At 36.5% G+C, this 19,136-nt stretch overlaps 1 protein-coding gene and 1 long non-coding RNA gene across 5 annotated transcripts in view; one reads left to right on the plus strand and one right to left on the minus strand.

Annotated features, from left to right (window-relative positions):
* Window positions 1-19,136, minus strand: part of Spef2 (sperm flagellar and cilia associated 2) — a 157,091-nt gene that overhangs the window by 89,081 nt on the left and 48,874 nt on the right. For all 4 annotated transcript variants that reach the window (XM_048429290.3, XM_085676648.2, XM_087896945.1 and 1 more), the window contains 5 exons: window positions 7,619-7,838; window positions 6,833-6,984; window positions 5,229-5,286; window positions 3,953-4,005; window positions 2,190-2,293 (listed from right to left, as the gene is read on the minus strand). In XM_048429290.3, the coding sequence (XP_048285247.3) occupies window positions 2,190-2,293; window positions 3,953-4,005; window positions 5,229-5,286; window positions 6,833-6,984; window positions 7,619-7,838 (587 nt within the window). The remainder of the gene's footprint in view (window positions 1-2,189; window positions 2,294-3,952; window positions 4,006-5,228; window positions 5,287-6,832; window positions 6,985-7,618; window positions 7,839-19,136) is intronic.
* Window positions 10,983-17,237, plus strand: LOC125397127 (uncharacterized). Its single transcript, XR_007230999.2, has 2 exons — window positions 10,983-11,329; window positions 16,776-17,237. It is a non-coding gene; the product is annotated as an uncharacterized LOC125397127 (long non-coding RNA).

The following is a 19,136-nucleotide window of genomic DNA, read 5'->3' on the forward strand; positions in this document are numbered from 1 at the left end:
CTGAAGTATTAAGAACCATATCTTAAGCTTTTCTTTTCACTGAGCACATTGTCTTCGATAGACAGTGTGCACACTACATCTAAAGGACTTAAGTATCCACTTTGTTCTGTTATACCAGCAAAATTTAATTTCCTCTTATATTTTACTTATATTTTAAAGATATGACTTTATTTATTGCTATGCTAGCTCTCATATTAAACAATAGAATCACCTCCCCAGAAGTTCCTAAGTCTTCGAGTGACTACATGTACTTTTTATGTCAGTGTGGCAGGAAGAAGCAGGAACTAAGTTTCAGAAAGATTTCATTGCTTGCTCATAAGCATAAAACTGCAAATGGCCTTCTGTCTAATGATTCTCAGCACAGCTCCAAACTTCCTTCTGGAAACCGCCTTTATCTCCTCCACTAGGTTATCATGAGCAGAAAAGGAGTGCATTTTACATTCATGAGTTCTCCTGAGAGAGATCAAGCCTTCTGCATAGATTGGACTCACTAACTCATTTGCCTAGGACAGAGAAGAGATTTCCTTTAACGCTTGACCTCTTCTGAGATCTGCCGTCTCAGACGCCACAACAGAGACAGAACTTGGAGCTACACTCGCTCAAAGCTAGAGTGAGACAGCAGACATCAGGGAGCCGTGGGGCTTTACTTTAGATTTTGTTACATCACTAGTTAGGCACAACTATCTAACTAGAACATCTAGTGTTCCTTTGATCATTGGACTAGATCAAAAGATTTCCGGCTAATGACAGTCCTCTGGAGGTATCTCAGAGGAAATGAAAATGGTGTTCTGTGGTTGGAGGGTGATCGTGCAGCGCAGTGTGGATCTTCCAGGTCCACTGAAGCTCAAGTGAAGGACTGCTTGCTGCTTTGCATGTTCATTTGTTCTACAAACAAAGAGCACTGTGGGAAATGTACTTTAAGTTAGTTCTGAGTAATGTGAGGATAAGAACCCTTCCAACCCCAAGGACAGCAGCCCTGAGTTCCAGTTGCTAGATTCTTCAGTGAGAAGCAGCTTAAATCTTTAAGGCGGTCTATTAGGATGACATTATAGAGGAGCTCATCCCAGACGGAGAGTAAAATCCTATAAACTCTCCCTCCTCTGGTGTCATAATGGTCCCACACGCTGCAGCTAAGCAATTCCATTTCTACCATCCAGTTCCTTCAACAGAGCCTTCTACTCTGTTTTCCCATCATGTGCAGATTCTTTCCTTTATTATACAGACCAATTGGCCTCTTGTAACATACATGTATGACAAAGCAAAGTTGAGGGGACTATATAGAAAGGAATCTGTAGAAGGGAATCTATGGAAAGGATAGAAAGGAATTTATAGAAAAGAGGATAGAGGAATTACATACAATATGTGGGATCTTTGAAATTTTCCCCTTCTCCCCTATCACATATCCTGCCTGTGTCTTTTGTCTAACCTGTGTATCACTGCCTGTTGCTGTAGTGCTGCTTAGCCTCTGAATCCCTGGACTTTATCCCTGCCCTCTTCCTGAATTGTAACACAAGCAAATGCAGAAACCTGTGCCCATCCCGTTGGAATCTAACAACCTGCCCTTCGGCTTATCTAATCTCCCAATTTCCTTGAATTCCCCAAAGATATTAGTAGTTGATCTACATTTACAACAGGTAAAGTCAAGATTGGGCAGAGAAGAGAGAGACAATAGGAATGCGGATCTATATATTTTTCCTTTAACCTAGAAATAAAGTTAGATATTAGAAGCATTTGAATACTGAAAGATTGCATCTCTATATTATTTTTCACATATCTTTTTGTGGTAAACAGTATATGAAACGGGGTAGCGAAGCTAGCTCAGCAACTAAAGTGTTTGCCCTGCAAGCGTGACAACTGGAGCTCAGATTCTCAATGTTCATGTAAATGCTGGTTGGGTCTGCGGACCCAACTATATAATTCTATCCTCAGAAGTTGAAGATGAGGGGTCTCCAGGTAGGCTGGCTAGGGAGTCTAACATTTATGTACAGTTCAGTGTTTGAATGGGACTCCTATTCCAAGGGTAATGAAAGAAAAATGAGACAATTCCAGATGACAATTCCTTAGGCCTCTACCATTTGCTTATACATTCTCACACACATGCACATAAGTCACATATAAGCACATATACATATACATGCAGGAAAAAGAATATATTAAATAGGCATGAGAAAGGAAACTGCAATACATACTTAATAGCATTTACCATGATGTTAACCAGTAATATGTCTGGAATGCTCTTTCCTTTTTTAAGCAACTGTTCTGATTTTGCACCAAGTTGAGCTCGCAAACTAAGCTGTGGAAGGAAGTGAAGAAGCATAGGAGAGAACTGATTGTAAAGATGTCTGGAGTTAAAATAATTCCGTAGCTAAGCTCCCTAATGAAGATACTGAAGACTTACCACACTTCTGGAGCCAGCAAAGCATTCAAAGAAATATGTATCAATTTTGAAACATTTTGTTTGGAGTTCCATTTATTCTAAGATTTCCTCCTCTAATTTTCAGCTTCTTTGGCATGCCAAATTTCATCTACCAACAGTTCTAATCAAAGTGGTTTGGTTCTAATAACTCATATCTATGGGAGAATGCGCTCTGGGAAAACACACACCAATATAACTGTTTCTCTGTGAATACATTCCAGATTTCCAGCTCCATTTTTCTTCTGCCTTGATGAATGCCCTTTCTTTTTTTAAAACAAGTTCTCTGTAGAGATTAACTCTTTGGTTTTGTCCAGAATCAATAATTATAACTTTTATGGGGGTTAATTCTGTATGAGTTGTGCAATGTCACTGAACATGGGCTTCCCCGAAGCCTGATCTTCGCTCAGTTACTCGAGTATTTTATATCAAATGAGTTTCTAGCTCCACTCAAAGCCATTCCGCCCAAGGAGAGTACAGCATCATACTCTTATGCAGATGTTATAATAACTACTTCTCAAGCTCTTACAGACCAGACTCATTTATATTCCTTCTGACCTCAGCCTTGGTTAAGCTTGTCGGTGCCCCTGTGACTAGCTATCTATTCATGTGGCTGGAGAGGCTTCCTAACTCCAGTTAGCTAACTCTCCTACCTCTTTAAATGAGCCTAAATCAATTTCTCCAGCAGGTCTATCTTAATTTAATACAGTAACCTTTCTCCTTCCTCTACCCCAAATGTTGCTGTCTTCTACTTTTCAATTTTTTCCCAAACATGCTAATATTTTACTATGCTCTTCAATTCATCTAGTGGTGTTTATAGCTGATTACCTGCCCACCTCTATCAGAATGCGAACGTCAGAAGACCAAAGAACTCTCTCTTTTATTTTTTTTATTGATATATACAAATAATACAGTGCACAGGGAAGACAATGTTCTTTTGAACTGAACTGGATATGGATTTGGACAATTTATCAAGTCAGTAAGTGTAACTTCAGAAATAATTCATATTTTAAATAGATAGAGTAAAAGTTATAATGCTTTAGTTATTATTTTTTTCCTCTCAATAAGTCATCAAGTTGATTTCTTACTTGCAGGCATTTTTATATTTAATCAGTTCTGAAAACTGAATGATAAATTTGTTTGCTATGATGAAATCCATCATACAATAATCAATTGTAATAAAAAACTGATCAAAACATATGTGATTAATTCTGTCATTACTCCCCTATATATTTAGTCAATACTCTTTATGAAAATACTACTTTCCTTTAGAAATAATATCAAGTGAATTTAAAAAATCACAGATATACTGTGTTAACCTGATAAAATGCCGTAGTATTTTCTACTGCTTTAGATAGAAAAATATTAAAAATACAAATATCATCAAAACTCTGATTATTAATCACTCTTCTATCAAATGTAATTTAAAATCAAATAGAATAACGTCGTCAGTTCATACCATGTGAACATAGTTCAAAAGACTACAAACTAGGATATGTTTCAATATCAAAGTAGGCAAGATTAAATTAAAATACTTACATTTAAAAAACTATCACTTGGTTTGAGATCTTCAGTCTCATCCGTCATGACACCTGTTAAGAGAAAAGAGGTTAGAACAAAGTGCCAGTATTTACATTTGAAAAATCATGCCAGCGTTAGGTTCAGCCATGTCTGATAGACCCAGCAAGGATGCAATGGGAGCCCTGTAGCACGGCTTTGACTTTTAGTCCACAGCATTTCAGGACCTGACCACTGTGTGGCTTGAAGCTTCCCACTTCCTTCCTGGCATTGTCTGAGCTCACAATAAAATTCAAAATATACAAATATTCTCCTTTGGTAAACTAACAAGTTTTCTCAAAAAAAAATCAAAATTCAGTACACTTATATTTTCCTGGATTGTGAAGTTATGGAGAAGAAACATAGAAATTAGAATTTAGAGAGGATTCTTAGTTAAATTATATGGGGAAATGTTTTCAGAATATATTAGTAGTTAAAATTCATAATATTAATAGTAAAATAATCTATTAATTTACAAGATAACTGGAAAAGGGAGCCAAGAGTATCATTCAAAAGAAATGAAAAAGTCAACTTGGAAAATGATCGCAAATCTGTGCATGATTCTATGGTAACAGTACGTAACAGTGATCGTGCAAGAGGATTTGAACTTTAAACAAATTGGAACATACTAAAAACTTTACTAATACACATATAAAGGTCATTTAATACTTAATTTTTTTTCCTTCAGTGATTATACAAATAGTCTGAAGGAATCAGCTCAGATTCCCAAGGAGAGACATTGTGGTTAGTAAACTCAGCTCTACTGCCGTGGTCCAAGATTAAGAACCAAGCCAGGGTTTGTTGAACAGGGATCCTTGTTTTCATGAGTTGAAGAAAACAGACTCTGTAACCTTCCTCCATGCTCAGGACTGTGATATTACTCTCTCTTTCTCTCTCGAATAGGTGAAAAGGAAAAACAAACAAACAAACAAACAAAGCAAGATACCAAGAAAGAGGTGAGTGAACGTGAACATGATGTTTCCTGGTAGCCTTCACAAAGGTAAACATCAGCAACTACCTTAAGAAAGTGGGTGGGGTAAAAAATATTCAATGTCATTTCATCTTTATCCTCAAATGTAGGTAATGACTACCTTGCACAGAGAAGGATTCAGGTCCCCGATGTTCACCATTCCCTCCCCTGAACCCGCGCTGTGGTCCCATAGATCACTCTCGCTGTTTCTGTATCTGTTTTTGGTGTGCTGAGCACAGATGATGGACGATGTGTTTGACACATTACTTACTAGTTATGTAGGTTTACCTTCTTTTCTGGGTGTCTCTTTCCCTGAAACTGGAGGAACTGACGATGCATTCTGATCCTACGGCAAGAAAGCAAACATCTAGTTTCAATATGGCCATGTTTCCATGCCGTTTCCATTTCATGGATTTCAGTTAGTGTTTGAGAACCAACTATTTCACATGCATTAACGATATTAAACTGGGTCGAAATGATGACTTCCAGAAGCAAACCAAATTTGGTGAGTATTGAATTTATAGATACACAGAATTACCTGTGGTATATAATCTTCCAATGGCTCCCAATTTCTATGTAAAATAAAGCAACTACTGTTTTGAGAATTAAAAAGGAACAGGGGAAATGTGTGGTTTATAAAAAAAATATTAAAGAGTAATCCTAAAGCTGTCAGTCATAGCCATAGATAAATAAGAGAGAAAATGTGTGTTGTCCATTACTCCGTTAAGTGAAATGAAAGTTTGCTATGATGTCAAAAAAGAAAGAGCCAGGCAATGAAACAATTTTCATAATTCGTGATTTACTAGTATTTGTCCTGTAAATAAAAATCATTTAGAGTAGATTCTTAGTTAATTGATTCAATAGCAGAGACAATATGAGGTAAAAGAAAGGGCAGTGAACTTTAAATCTAAGATTCAGTAACTTAGCTTTCCACAAGCCTCTGACATTGAGAAAACTAATCCGTATGTAGGGTCTCTCCTACTGTCTTTAGAAAAAACAAGAGCTGAACCACATCTTTGATGCTTAAAGTCACACAATACTCTTCTAACCCCCAGCATGTAGGATTATATTTTTACAAAATAATGTAATAAATTTTAATGTTGATATAAAATTATGAAAATGTGATCCATTTAAGCTACTTGGAGTTCTGCTCCTACCCCCAGTCGAACGAAATGTGTCTTGGGTGGGTATATTCTGGCTGTGGAAGAAGTTGATCTCACCAGCTGTTTCCATTTGGCTTCATATCATTCAAGCAGCCTCATATTGTGAATCTAAAGACCAAGCCGTGTATCCTGTTCTCCCCTTAACCCTGTGGGGGGTTCAGCACCTGTCTGATCCATTGCCAAGGGCCAGCTGTATAGTCTCCAACCACATATTGGGAAACTCAGTGTCTCAACTTCCTGAAATTGAGTGGTGAAATACCAGTCTAGGAGTTAGTGATCTTAGTGGCAAATGTAGGTCACCCTCCTAACAACTGCCATTATATATGTGTGTATACATACATACATACATACACACACATATGTGTGTGTGTGTGGGGTGTGTGTGTGTGTGTGTGTATGTGTTTATATATATATATATATATATATATATATATATATATATATATATATATATATATATATACACATAATCGCCTGGAAGCTCCTGCCTCTGAATAATTTTATCTTTTGGCCACAGAATTTAAATGAGCTCACCAATCTTTATGGCCCACCCAAAAAAAAATCAATTTAATGGGAAGCGTTAGGAGGAGAATGAATGTCTTCTCTTTTGCTTCTTGGTCTGTAGAACCTAAAATCTTTACCTTTTAAACCTTTACTGGGTGATCATTAGATTATATCCTGATCCATATCTGTAGTATACCAGAAGAAGAAAACTAGAAGCTTACTTGCCTGTATTTTACTAATTTCTTTTGGGTCCAACAGAGGTTCTCCCTTGTTTTCTCTCCGAACTGGTCTTAGCCCACTGGCTTGTTCATTGTCATTAAATGCCCGGATAGCTTCACTGACAAGACTATCAATAGAAAGTACTTGAATTGGAAACTCTAAAGAAAAAACAATTTTATAAATATCTTTGCCTTCTGAGAATTGGCATTATTGAATTTTATTTTTTTTCACACCCTAACCCTGCTCTCCCTACATCTGTCCCTTGGATTAAGATACTTTCCCCCTGTAATAAAATTCACATTACATGAAATAAATCACTTTAACTAGTTAAAAGGGTACAACTCAGGGGCACTGAGAAATACACTAAGCTGGTTGACCATCATGATTATTTTGTTCCAGGAATTTTTTTTTATCACTTCAAAAGTAAATCCCCACCTATTATGCTGGCACATTTATTCCCCAAACCATGGTACCATAAAACATGAATCATTTTCTATCTGCATGGATTTGTCTATTTTGAGATACTTCACATAAGTTAAACATAAGCCACCTTCTGTGTCTTGTTTCTATTACTTAGCATAATGTTGCCAAGACCAAACATTTTGAAGCATGTACCAGTACCTCATTCTTGTATATGAAAAATCAGTCACATGATTTTACTACTATAAAATTTTGATGAGAGATATTGTCTAAATGGAGTCTCTGGTATGGGTCTTAAGGACGTAGGCAGTTGTAGCTATTATAGTCAGTACAAACAGAATCTACTAAGGAAAAAAGAAGAAAAGGAAACACCTTTTTGTAGACACTTTAGAACAGTAGTTTTGCCACTGAGTGTCTTCCCTAGAAAGCATCCCTTCAAAGCATAGGACGGCACTTCAGCTTCTGCGGCATCATCTTGAGAAGGGATTGACTTTTCAATTAATCTTTGAAGCACATGTCCCAGTATGTAATTGTTGGAGGGTGGAGAGCTGTTAGCCATGTCTTCTGGCAAGGCCCACTCTCCAACCATGTTCTGCAAATATAACGGTCAAACAAAATAAAATTGTTCTCAAAGAGCAGAATGGAAGTATCGATGGCATTGGAAGATTAAAATGAAGGTGGGGTCAGGAAGCATAGAGATAGGGGAAACTGATTTTGGGATGTATTGTATGAGAGAAGACACTATTTTCAATAAAACTTTTAAAAAGTGAATCCAAGTTGTAACTAATAGAACCTAACCTATATTGTAATTAATTATATCATAAAAACAATAACAATACTACTTTCACATTATAAAATATTAAAGAAAACGTCCACAGAAAATATTACAAAACTTTTAAAATATTAGTTTTAGAAGTATGTATTTTGAGTTGACTGAAAACAATTAATCTGTTTTATATTATGGCATTTAAATTAGTTTAGATCATCTTTATTGAAACTAAAACAGAAGCTAAAATAAAAGTAATTTTTCACTATAAGAGCCTAAAAGGGAGTAATTATAGACATAAAAGGGAAATACAATTAGAAAGTAAATCCATGAGGTAGTATTTATCAAAAAATTCCCAGAACTTGATTTATGAAACTCATCTTGCTAATGGCTTGGCACAAAGGTGAAGAACAACATGTATCTATGTCACAATGCAATTGAAGGACAGTAGCATCAGGCATGAAGGAGACTTGAAAATTATTAACTACTATGTAAATAAACCCTGAAACTGGAGTTATTAGAAAACTCTGTCTAGTAACACAGTAATAGCTTAGTTGATATATTTTCTTAATAGAACAGAAATTTATTGTTAAAAATCTAGAATAAAATTTTCTCCAATATATTTGTTAATGCTATTCCTATCCTTACACACCCATACACACATACACTCAGATATGCACACTCACATAGACATGCACACTCATGTACACACACTATATCAAATATAACTGATGAGAACTTCATTTTAAAAGAAAATTACAGCCAATTACACTGGAAAATGTTGTGTAAAAACCACACATTCAATATTAAAATGTTTCCAATAATAATAAGATACATCACAATACATACAAGCTGTGTGTGACGTACCTTATTATTATTTGGAATTAGTATATATAGCCTGTATCTCAAACTCTCCCGGTTTTTAAAGCTAATTGCGTTAGTACAGTGGTGCAGATCTGTCAAGCTTGTCAGTATTCCTAAATGTTAAAAGTCTAAATTTCAAAATGCACTGCTTTTTAATGACAGTATTTTGATAAGCACTTCGGTTATTTCACTTGCCCCAACAATTTTAACTTAGCTGTTGCAGTCTAAATCATGCTACTAAGAAGAACACAAGGAAGCCACCGGGGAAAAACATGAAACATCCTGTTCCCATAAAACCAAAGAGCAAGCAAAGATGACATTTCTTTAGAAAATACAAACCAATTTGTACGAGTCTGAATTGTCTGTCTTGTCCTAATAGGACAGTTCGCTTTTCCAATAGAAGAGTAAGTATCTTTATCTTGACCGTAAGTGTATGATTTAATTAAAGTTTCCTATTTTCTGCATATGCTCAGGAACTATGCATTTTGAAAAATCATTGGCTAGATTGAATCCCAAATTTGAGTATTATTTTTTATCTTAGCCTCATGACTGATAAATTATTCAATAGTACTTACTCCACAAAGTAATTGACAAGTCATATTTGGGTATTAAAAACAATTCTTTCTTTTTCATTCTTAATATTTCACCAATAATGCACAATCGTTCAAAATGACAGATTCTGCCTATACTTGGAGATGTTATCATAAGTATACAATTTTATATTTATTTTTCATTTTCATTCATGTGTGCATTGTGCTTGTCTATATACAAGCGTGGTGCCAATGGAGGACAGAAGAGGGTACTGGAACTCATAGAGCTCCATTTACAGGTGGCTGGGAGCAACCCAGCATGGGTACTGGAAACAGACTCCTCTTACCACCTCTCTAATCCTTTTCTAAATGCTTTTAAGTAAGAAAAAAATGTATTGATTATTTGTTGCTTTTTAGGCCATTTTTGTGGGGCATTTTGGCAGTGTTTCTAAAACTCTAGTCATGAGTAAACAAACATTTTTTCTATGTTCTTGATTTTTCTTTTATCAGTATTTTTAATATACTGTATCTGACAAGAAAATACTTTCCAGAAAACACATTGTCAAGTTTGATAAGTGCTGTGGGTCATGTTCTTAGTCTGGTGCCAGAATTCCTCAGATGACAGTCCTGGAGCTGAAGAAATCCTTGAAACAAACAAAACTTATCCTTGAAGCAAAGTATTTCTAAGGATTGTTTTAAAATCCAAAAAAATAAATGTATAATTATAATTAAAAATGTCTTCTCACTTCTATATAAATAACATTTTACTCTTATGAATTATGTTCTTCTAGGGCTGGGGATATAGCTCTAAGGCAGAGCATTTGCCTAGCATGTGTGAGATCCTAAGTTCAATTCCAAGCAACACACACAAAGAAAAAGGAAACTTGTTTTAATTTAATAACTTTGGTTTTGCTAGTCCAGTGCATAACTCTCTGCACCATCCAGGTTTAAAGGATGCACGATTGTGCATATTTTTCATAATAAATGATTATGTACTTCTGTTTTCATTCACTGGAGCTGGTTATACTTTTAAGTAGAGAAATGATAATGACTATATGTAAAGTTGCCAGCAAGGAGGAAGCCAAATAAGAAAACAAGAACGAATCCTCTTATTAAAAGTTGAAGTGCTAGATGCCAAAGTTCTGATAATTTTTTAGCTGTGCAGACTTAAGGTCTTTCTAAAGGAAACAGACTCACATGTAAATTTAATATCTCTGACTCCCATAAAGATTCTGTTACTTGCATGTTCCATATTTTTGTTGACTCTTCACCTTGAGGCACAATTTAATTGTTGTAAAGATCAAATGAAATAATACTGTATACAAGCCAGTAAAACCACTGACGACAAACACCAGAGGAGTTGCCAGGCACTGCTGGAGGCATTTACCAGTAACACATCTCCAAAGACGAATACCAGTAAGCTTTGCCATAGTTAGAAGGCATGCCTCCTCATAAAAGGGTCAAATAAAGCCCTCTACATCACGGGGTTAGTTACAGATTATGGCCAAACACAATGGAATAGAACATTGACTGTGAAGAGAACAGAATGTTCTGGCTCAGGAAAGAACTGGTCTGACCTATGGAGATAAGCAGAGAGAGATTGGAAGAGCACGTTGAGCCGGACCACATGAAGGACAGCTTCCACACAAAGACCAGTGTGGAACAAGGACATATTGAGTAAGAAGGAGACCAGAAAAATTGGAAAAAAGGAGAAACTGAAACTAAAGTTGAAAACTTTGACTTCAAATGACCTAAAGAGTTACAGAAGAACCAGAGTATTCTAGCAGATTTTAACATTTACTACTTATGTAGATGTGATTAAAGCAATGTCATAAGATATAATTCACACCTTCAGATATTGTTACAAACATACACATTGGCCTGTTAATTTCAAGATACTAATGCCTGTAGTGGGCAAACTAGGTAAGTATCACTTGATACAAACCGTTGCTTTAACAGGGTGGGATGTACTCTACATTATTACTTTGAATTAGGTAAGCTATCAAATGCATATAGAAATTGCTTAAAATATCTTTATAATTTTTGTAGTGCCTGAATAAATGCAATAAGTATGTAGTTTGAGATGTGTGTGCAAGATCCAAGAACCATCTCTCCTTGTCAATTCATATCCAAAAATAGATCATAAAAATATAACAGTAAATACTCGCTTCTCTTGGTGAAAAGGTGTAATTAGTTCACCAGTACAGGTTTTATTAATTGACCTACAATGAGCTTTCCAGAACCTGATTGTGAACGTCTAGGCTCATGGTATGCACATACTGTTCTTATCATCATATAATATGTGGAGCTAACATTCAACTGTGCATCCCAGATTCAAAGTGCCCATGTGCCTCTTTGTATTTGGTTGTAGAGACTTAAATGGATTACTGAGACATCTCTTTCTAATCATTTCCCATCAGTCTTATCTTTTAAAATTCCTGTGGGCTGATGGTTTTGAATCCTTGGACTTTTAAGGATCATTGTGAATATTTACAAATAGCATCTACTTTATGGGCTGAGGTTTATACTTCAAGAGCAAGATATAGATCTACTTCCTGTAGATTCTGTCCTTGGCTATCACGTGGCCCCAGTTACTGACTGTTGTTTCTGGTGAGGTTGCACGCTTTCTCAATAGATTAGTTACCTTCTTTTATAATATAATAGTCACTGATAAAATGAAGTTATGAATATAGATGTGTGTGTCATTTTTATTTCTTAAAACACTTTTAAAATTAGAAAGTGGGATAAACAGAATTTAGTCCTTGGGAGATGTTCATTATGAGTCCCTAAAATCTTGGTTTGACAGTTGTGCAACATTCCATCAACCCACATTTTCGAGTTATATCAATATACTTATTAGTGGCATAACAATGTGGCTTCTGGAATAATAGTCATAGTCTAATGGTCCAGAGAATCTGGTTTCTGTTTGCTCAGATGACTAAGACTTACCAGCATTTGTTTGCTTGACCTGGGGTAACCCAGGTAGACCTAGTCAGGAATGTTCTTGTCAATTACAATTCGATTAAAAATGAAAAGATAAAAGATATGCAAAAATCCCTCCCCTCTAAGAGAGAAAAAGCTTGTTTCCCAGTGAATACAACATGTGCCCTGTTTTCTATATATTCTGATTTCCTTAAGTATTCTTGAGATGTAATATGTTAAACTATTTAACAACATTCTATAATTCTGTTATGTAAATAGACATTATCTTGCTAGAGTAGCCAAAGGTACAGGACAAAATATCCCAATAGACTTAATTCAAGAAACCATATATATGTTAATGTCATAAAATCAGTATATTCTCCATTCAGAGCATAGCTAATTCATGGCAATTCCACCATAAGAAAACAGTTAAGCTGTCTTCATTTTGCAGTTACTTTGGAAGACTTTCTCTTGGCAAACCAATTTGAAGGAAATGGAGAATAGCTAAGTGTGTGATTCCTGAAATGCAGCTAATTCTTGAACTAGTAGTCTAAGGGGTGACTGGATATATAGCAAATTTCAGGTGACCTTGTTTTTATGTTGATCATGATGACTCTTTCAGGTTAGATCTTTCATGTTCCATGATGGGCAGCAGAGTAGTAAGTCCAAGGCAGGAATGAAGATGGGAAGAATGGTAGAAACCATTTACCCATGAGTTCAAATTCATGCTCTAGAAGGGCCGGTGCAGGGCAAATAATTAAAATATTTATACTGAAAAATGTGACTTGGACAAGAGCAGTGCATATTTACTGTGCTGTATCTTTATGCTCCCTGTGTGTACGCAGAGGGATCTGGCGACAGTGGCGCAGCTGTAATTCCGGCAATTGGGAGGCTGAGACAAGAAATTACTTCTAGTTTGTGTCCAACATGGGATATATAATTCCTTAAAAACCAACCAAACAGACAAAAACACAAACAAAAAGAGAGAGGAAAAACACAAAAAGCTTTATTTCTAAGTCAGTGTTGGATTTTGAGCTTTGGCCCTCACATCTTGCTAAGGGGTCCTTGTTTGAACCCCTCCAAGAATTCCTGGATTGCCCAGCTACTTTTGGAATTGTTACACATCTTTCAAGACAATGACTTTCAAAATATTTTGACAGAACCCTTCTTAAAATGACATTATATACTGGTGTATATAAGGAAGAGAAACAAAACTCTAGTGGACAAAATGTTTACTACATGTGATGTATATTATTTTCTATTGTACTGTATTCCACTTTATTATGTTTTTGTTCTGTTTCTACATATTTGGACAACAAATAATGGCTGTGGCCCACATATTGATTTAACAATTTTTATTCAAAAATTAAAATTATTCAAATAATACCCAATGCAATGAAAATTCAAATATGTTGGAAAATAGACCAACAAAATATAGATAACTTCTGAATACTGACTGACTGAGAGTCAGTCAATTAGTAATATAGTTTATATGTGAACTAAAACAAACAAGACACTGCATAGACATTTAATTCTAGTAATTTGATTTTGTACAAAGACAGTTCAAATCTTCAAATAAGACAGACAGATGAAATAGAACACCCAAACTTTGAGCAAGCTCAGAAAACATCATTTCTATAAACAGAAGATAGCAAGTATCTCTACAATATGCATGGAATTAGTTGATGTAAGTAGAACCTCTAAAAGAGACAGACTAACATAAAACTTCTAGAAAAGATAAACAAACTCAGCAATGTTGCAGATTACAAAATCAACTTGAAAAAAATCAAAAACCTTTCTGTACAACAACAGGTGTAGAGAGAGAGAGATCATGTGTACACTCCCATTCACAATAGCCTAAAAGAAAAAAAATTAACTAGGAAGAAACCTAGATCAGCAAGTGAAGGATCTTTACAAAGAAAACTTTAAAACTCTGAAGAGTTTTAAAAATACAAAAATAGAAAGATATACTCATGGGTCAGGAGAATTAACATCGTGAAAATAATCATTCAACCAACCCCATGTTATTACTCATAGAAATGCAAAATCTATTCTAAAATTCATATACAACCAAAAAGACCCTGGATAGTGAAAACAATCTTGGGCAAAAAGAACAAAACTGGAAGGATTGCAACTATAGATTTTAAATTATATTACATAGTCATAGCAATCAAAACAATATGGTATGGATACAACATGAGTCACTTAGACTAATGGAATTAAATCAAAAACTCACACACAAACACATGTGACTTAACTCATTTAATATTTGATGAAGATAACAAAAACATATGCTGGAAAATAAAGTATCTTCAACAAATGCTTTGGTAAAACTAGATGTTCACATGCAGATGAACAAAATTTGACTCATCTCTACCACATACACAAAACAAACTCCAAATGGATCAAAGATCTGAACCCTGAAACCTGAAACACTAAAACTACTGGAAGAAAACATGATGCAGGTGTAGGAAAGGACTTCCTGAATAGGATTCCATTGCTCAAGAGGTAAGGCCAAGAGGGACTACATGAAACTTAAAAGTTTCTCCATGGATAAAGAAAATTAAAAACAAAAAATCAACTGGGAAAAGATGGTCCAGAAAAAGGGAGAAAATGTTTCCCAGCTATATATCACATAGAGAATTATTATCCAGAATATATAAAGAACTAAAAAAAATACCCAATAATAAAAAATGACCCTTTCTAAAATGGGCCTGGAATGTGACCATAGAATGCTTGAAAGAGGAAAAAACAGCAAAACCCTTTCTCAAAAAAACAAAACAAAACAAAAAAGGAAAAGAAAAAGAAAGAAAGAGGAAAAAAAGAGGAAGGCTAAGAAATTTCTTCAAAAGTGTTTATCATACATAGGGATTAGGGAAATGCAAACCAAAACAAATTGGAGATTTCCTTTTACCCCAGAAGAATGGCAAAAATCAAGGTAACAACCAACAATAAATGCTGCAGGGGGAAAGGGGAATGATGACGAAGTAGGGTTAATTTACTATTGGTGGGGTTGTAGTGTGATGTAGTCACTATGGAAGCTGGTGTAGATAATTCTCAAAGAGCTAAAATTAAATCCAGTATATGACCCACCTCTACTTCTCCTTGGTATATGCCCGAAAGACTCAGGCTTCTACTCTGCAGATATTTGTTCAGCCATGAAGATTGAATTTCCATTTCCTAGCTATTCACAGTAGCTAGGAAATGGAAATAACCTAAGAGTCATACAACTGACAAATAGATAATAAAAACGTGGTATATACACTAGGGAGTTCCACTGCAGGCAAATGGGCTTAACTAGAAAAGATCGGGTTAAATGATTTAGTGAGGTAACTCAGACCCAGAAAAACAAGCATCGCATGCTCTCTCTTACTGCGGGCACCTAGCTCCCAACCTTCAGATGTGAGTGCAGAGCCTGCAGGGACCTCAGAAACAGGAAAACAAAGCAGGACCATTGCCAGGATGGGGGTTAGTGAGCAAAAGAGAGAGGGGATTAGCAGGATACAAGTGATCTGATCATGGAAATAGGAAAAAAAGGGGCTCCTTACGGAGGGGAAGGAAGGTAAATACAAAAAAACGGTGAGAGGAGAGTAAAGCAGAATACAAGAGATGTAACAGGGCAAATGGGAGAGGGGCTCTTAGGGATGGTAAATACAGGAGGAAGAAGGATGTGCATAAAATAATATCAAGGACATCTGAAAAAGTCATAAGGAATCATAAGTATTTAACAAAACAAAACAAAACACTGGATGACATACATACCTCCGTATATAATTATAAACGTTTTAATGAACTTTTCTCATCTGGGCTGACAGTTCTCCCTCCGAGAGCCAAAGACCATCTAACAAAAACCACAACAGCATACACGAGAAGCCTTCTTTTGAGCTATTGACCAGGACTAGCCAATAGACCCCCAAAACATCCAGTCTTTAACTATTGCCCTTGGTTACCCACTTTAGTGGAAGGTAAGTCCCTACTACTGAAGACACCATGCACTTCAGAAACAGGGCCCAGAGACCCTAAGCTGGATTTGATCAGAAATCCTCCTCCCCGAGGAATACCTTCCATGGTAACAGAATGTGTCGTGCAAGTAAGTGCCCAAAGTAAAAGCAGCCAAACGTTTTACGCTTGTGCCTATGAGCCTCATCAAATAACTAGCAGGCCACAATAACCCTATGGATATAGCAGTGACATACATACCTTGGTGATAACCAACAGCTCTATAACTTAACTTAAGACCCACTTAACAAGAGGGACGCCATGCTTGGTTCTGAAAGCCTAGCTAACTGCTCATTGTTAGTAAAGTCGTGGTTATTGAAGGAGAACCTACAACCACTAATTTACTGAACCAGTATAATCCCTGACAGCAGCCAATAAACATTCGCCCTTATGACCACAGTTAAATGTACTCTTTATCTCTCATCAAGGAAACTTCTCTTTCTAACAGATGGAGACCATTCCAGGAAACTATAACCAATCACAACACGGAGTTGCGGAGTCCACTTCCAATGAGTACATCCACATAACACTCCCGCACTTAAGGCTCACTGAACATTGCAGAAGATGGGGCTGAAAGATTTTAAGAGCCAGAGGATCAGGGTGTTTGCACTGAAATTGTGTCTTCTAGTAATGTCAGAAGCCAAACCTAGAGAGTCTCACCAACATGGTTTCCCAATTATGAACTGAACAAGGATAACACCAGTGAACACAGCAAATTGGATGGAGAAAATCCATGAGGCTTCAACGCTACACAAAGAACTGAAGAAGTCTGGGAATGGGACAAGGGGCCTTTCCCAGGGAAGAGCACGCCAATTGGTTGTTCAGTACTAAATGGTCAGCTTGACAAAATTACATACAGCATTGTATGGACTGTAAAATTATATTTGGAACATGTATATGTATACCTACACATTTATGAATGCTATTATGGTGAGAAGAGAGGTGGGGAGGGGAGAGAGAGAGGATAGAGACCATGAATTTGAAAAAGTGGGGAGAGGTATACAAAAAGGCTTTGAGGGAAAATAATCTAGGGAGATTAAATTATAATCAAAAATAATTTAATAATAATCAAAAATTTTTAAAGAAAAATGTTTGCACTTTAAGTGCACAGATGCTCCCTAAAGAAGGACATGTTAGCATGTTACAAAAGGAGCCAAACATGACTGAGAGGCCAAGGACAATGGCACCGGGTTTTGATTCTACTGCATGAACTGACTTTGTGGGAGCTTGGTTTGTTTGGATGCTCACCTTTATAGACCTGGATGGAGGGGGGAGGACCTTGGACTTCCCACGGGGCAGGGAACCCTGACTGCTCTGAGGACTAGAGAGGAAGGGGGAGGTGGGGAGGGGGAGGGGAAAGGGAGGCGGGGAGGTGGACATTTTTAATAAATTAATTAATTAACTAAAAAAGGAGCCAAACAAAAGGATCTATTAAGTGGGTTAAAAACTGCTCAAAGCTGTTACCACAGAATGCTAGTGATTGACTCCAGAGAGAGAGAAAAGGAATCCCAAGGAAGTATGGGCATTATTAGTATTGTTGGTTAGTTAGTAGCACTAATTAATTGTAATGAATGTAGCGAAACTGCAATACCAATTATGCATCATGATGGATTTGAAATTTGTATCTCCTCTGAAGTCCATGTTAGAATTTCATAAGGAACACAACAGTATTAAGAAGGTGGAGTGTATTAGGAGGTAAACAGGCTCCGGGGTATTCACACTCAGGAGGTACAGGACTAGAGCTTCATTAAAGTGCATAAGGAGCTGAGCCCTGAGGTCAGGGTGAGTGCAGAATTCTCAATGGTATGTTGGAAGTGGATACTGGACACTCACCAGACACCAAATCTACTTGCAGCGTGATCTTAGAATTTCCCATTTCCTCAACTATATCAATAAGGTTTTGTTTTTTGCAAATAGATAATAAAGAAATAGACCATTTCTTTAGGAAATCATCTCCATCAAGCTAAAGAAATGCTTTTGAATGGCAGCATAAAGCATTTCTTTTAAAATGAAATAAATGTAAATAACTTATTAATGTGTGACGTCTTAAACCACCACAGATACAACAAGGAGAAAAAGATAAAGCCACTTTTAAGTGTGAAAGTGAATAAGAAAAATTCAGTTTTTAATTTTATTTTCCTCAAAAAGATGATGGCTAGAAGGTTTTAATTTTTAACAATGGAGGATCCTCAGATAAAACAGACAATAGGGACCATCACTTAAGGCAAAGGAAATCCCGTGTCACCTGTGTTAGCATTAGCCTGAACCTAGGGCTGTAAAACATTTTTCCCCCGAGGGAGTCCATACGCAGAAACTGCCCTGCTACACTTATACAGCAGAATCAACCAAACATCATCCATCAGAAACTAAAGTGAGTACACAGAAGACGCCAGAGAAGACATAAGAGGTGTCAGGACTGAGGTAATCGCAAGCTGAAGAGCTGGGAAAGTCTAAGCACCAGGGCTGAGCCAAGGGTCCAGGAGAGGGTGTGTTGACTGTGGAAGAAGTTGTCTGTGACCTGTTCATGTCATGCTCCTAATAAGGGAATTTCCCTCAGGCCTCCTAAACTAGTTTAAAGAATGTATCAGATGACCGATGCACATGCATATTAGCTGTAGACACTCCAGATATTTAGAGCAATCAGCTACTGTGCTCCCAAGCCTTTAAGTCCTCTTCCATGCCAGCTTCATTTTCATTTTCTAACCTCGTTTTGACCCAGCTTGCTTTGACCACCAGCTAACTGCAAAGGCCTTGGCTCCATCCCACCTCTGCTCCTTCACGTTTCTGGTCTCTTGAGCAAGTCTCAGCC

This window comes from Myodes glareolus, chromosome 15 (genome assembly GCF_982192425.1).
Source record: "Myodes glareolus chromosome 15, mMyoGla1.1, whole genome shotgun sequence".
Classification (NCBI taxonomy): Eukaryota; Metazoa; Chordata; class Mammalia; order Rodentia; family Cricetidae; genus Myodes; species Myodes glareolus.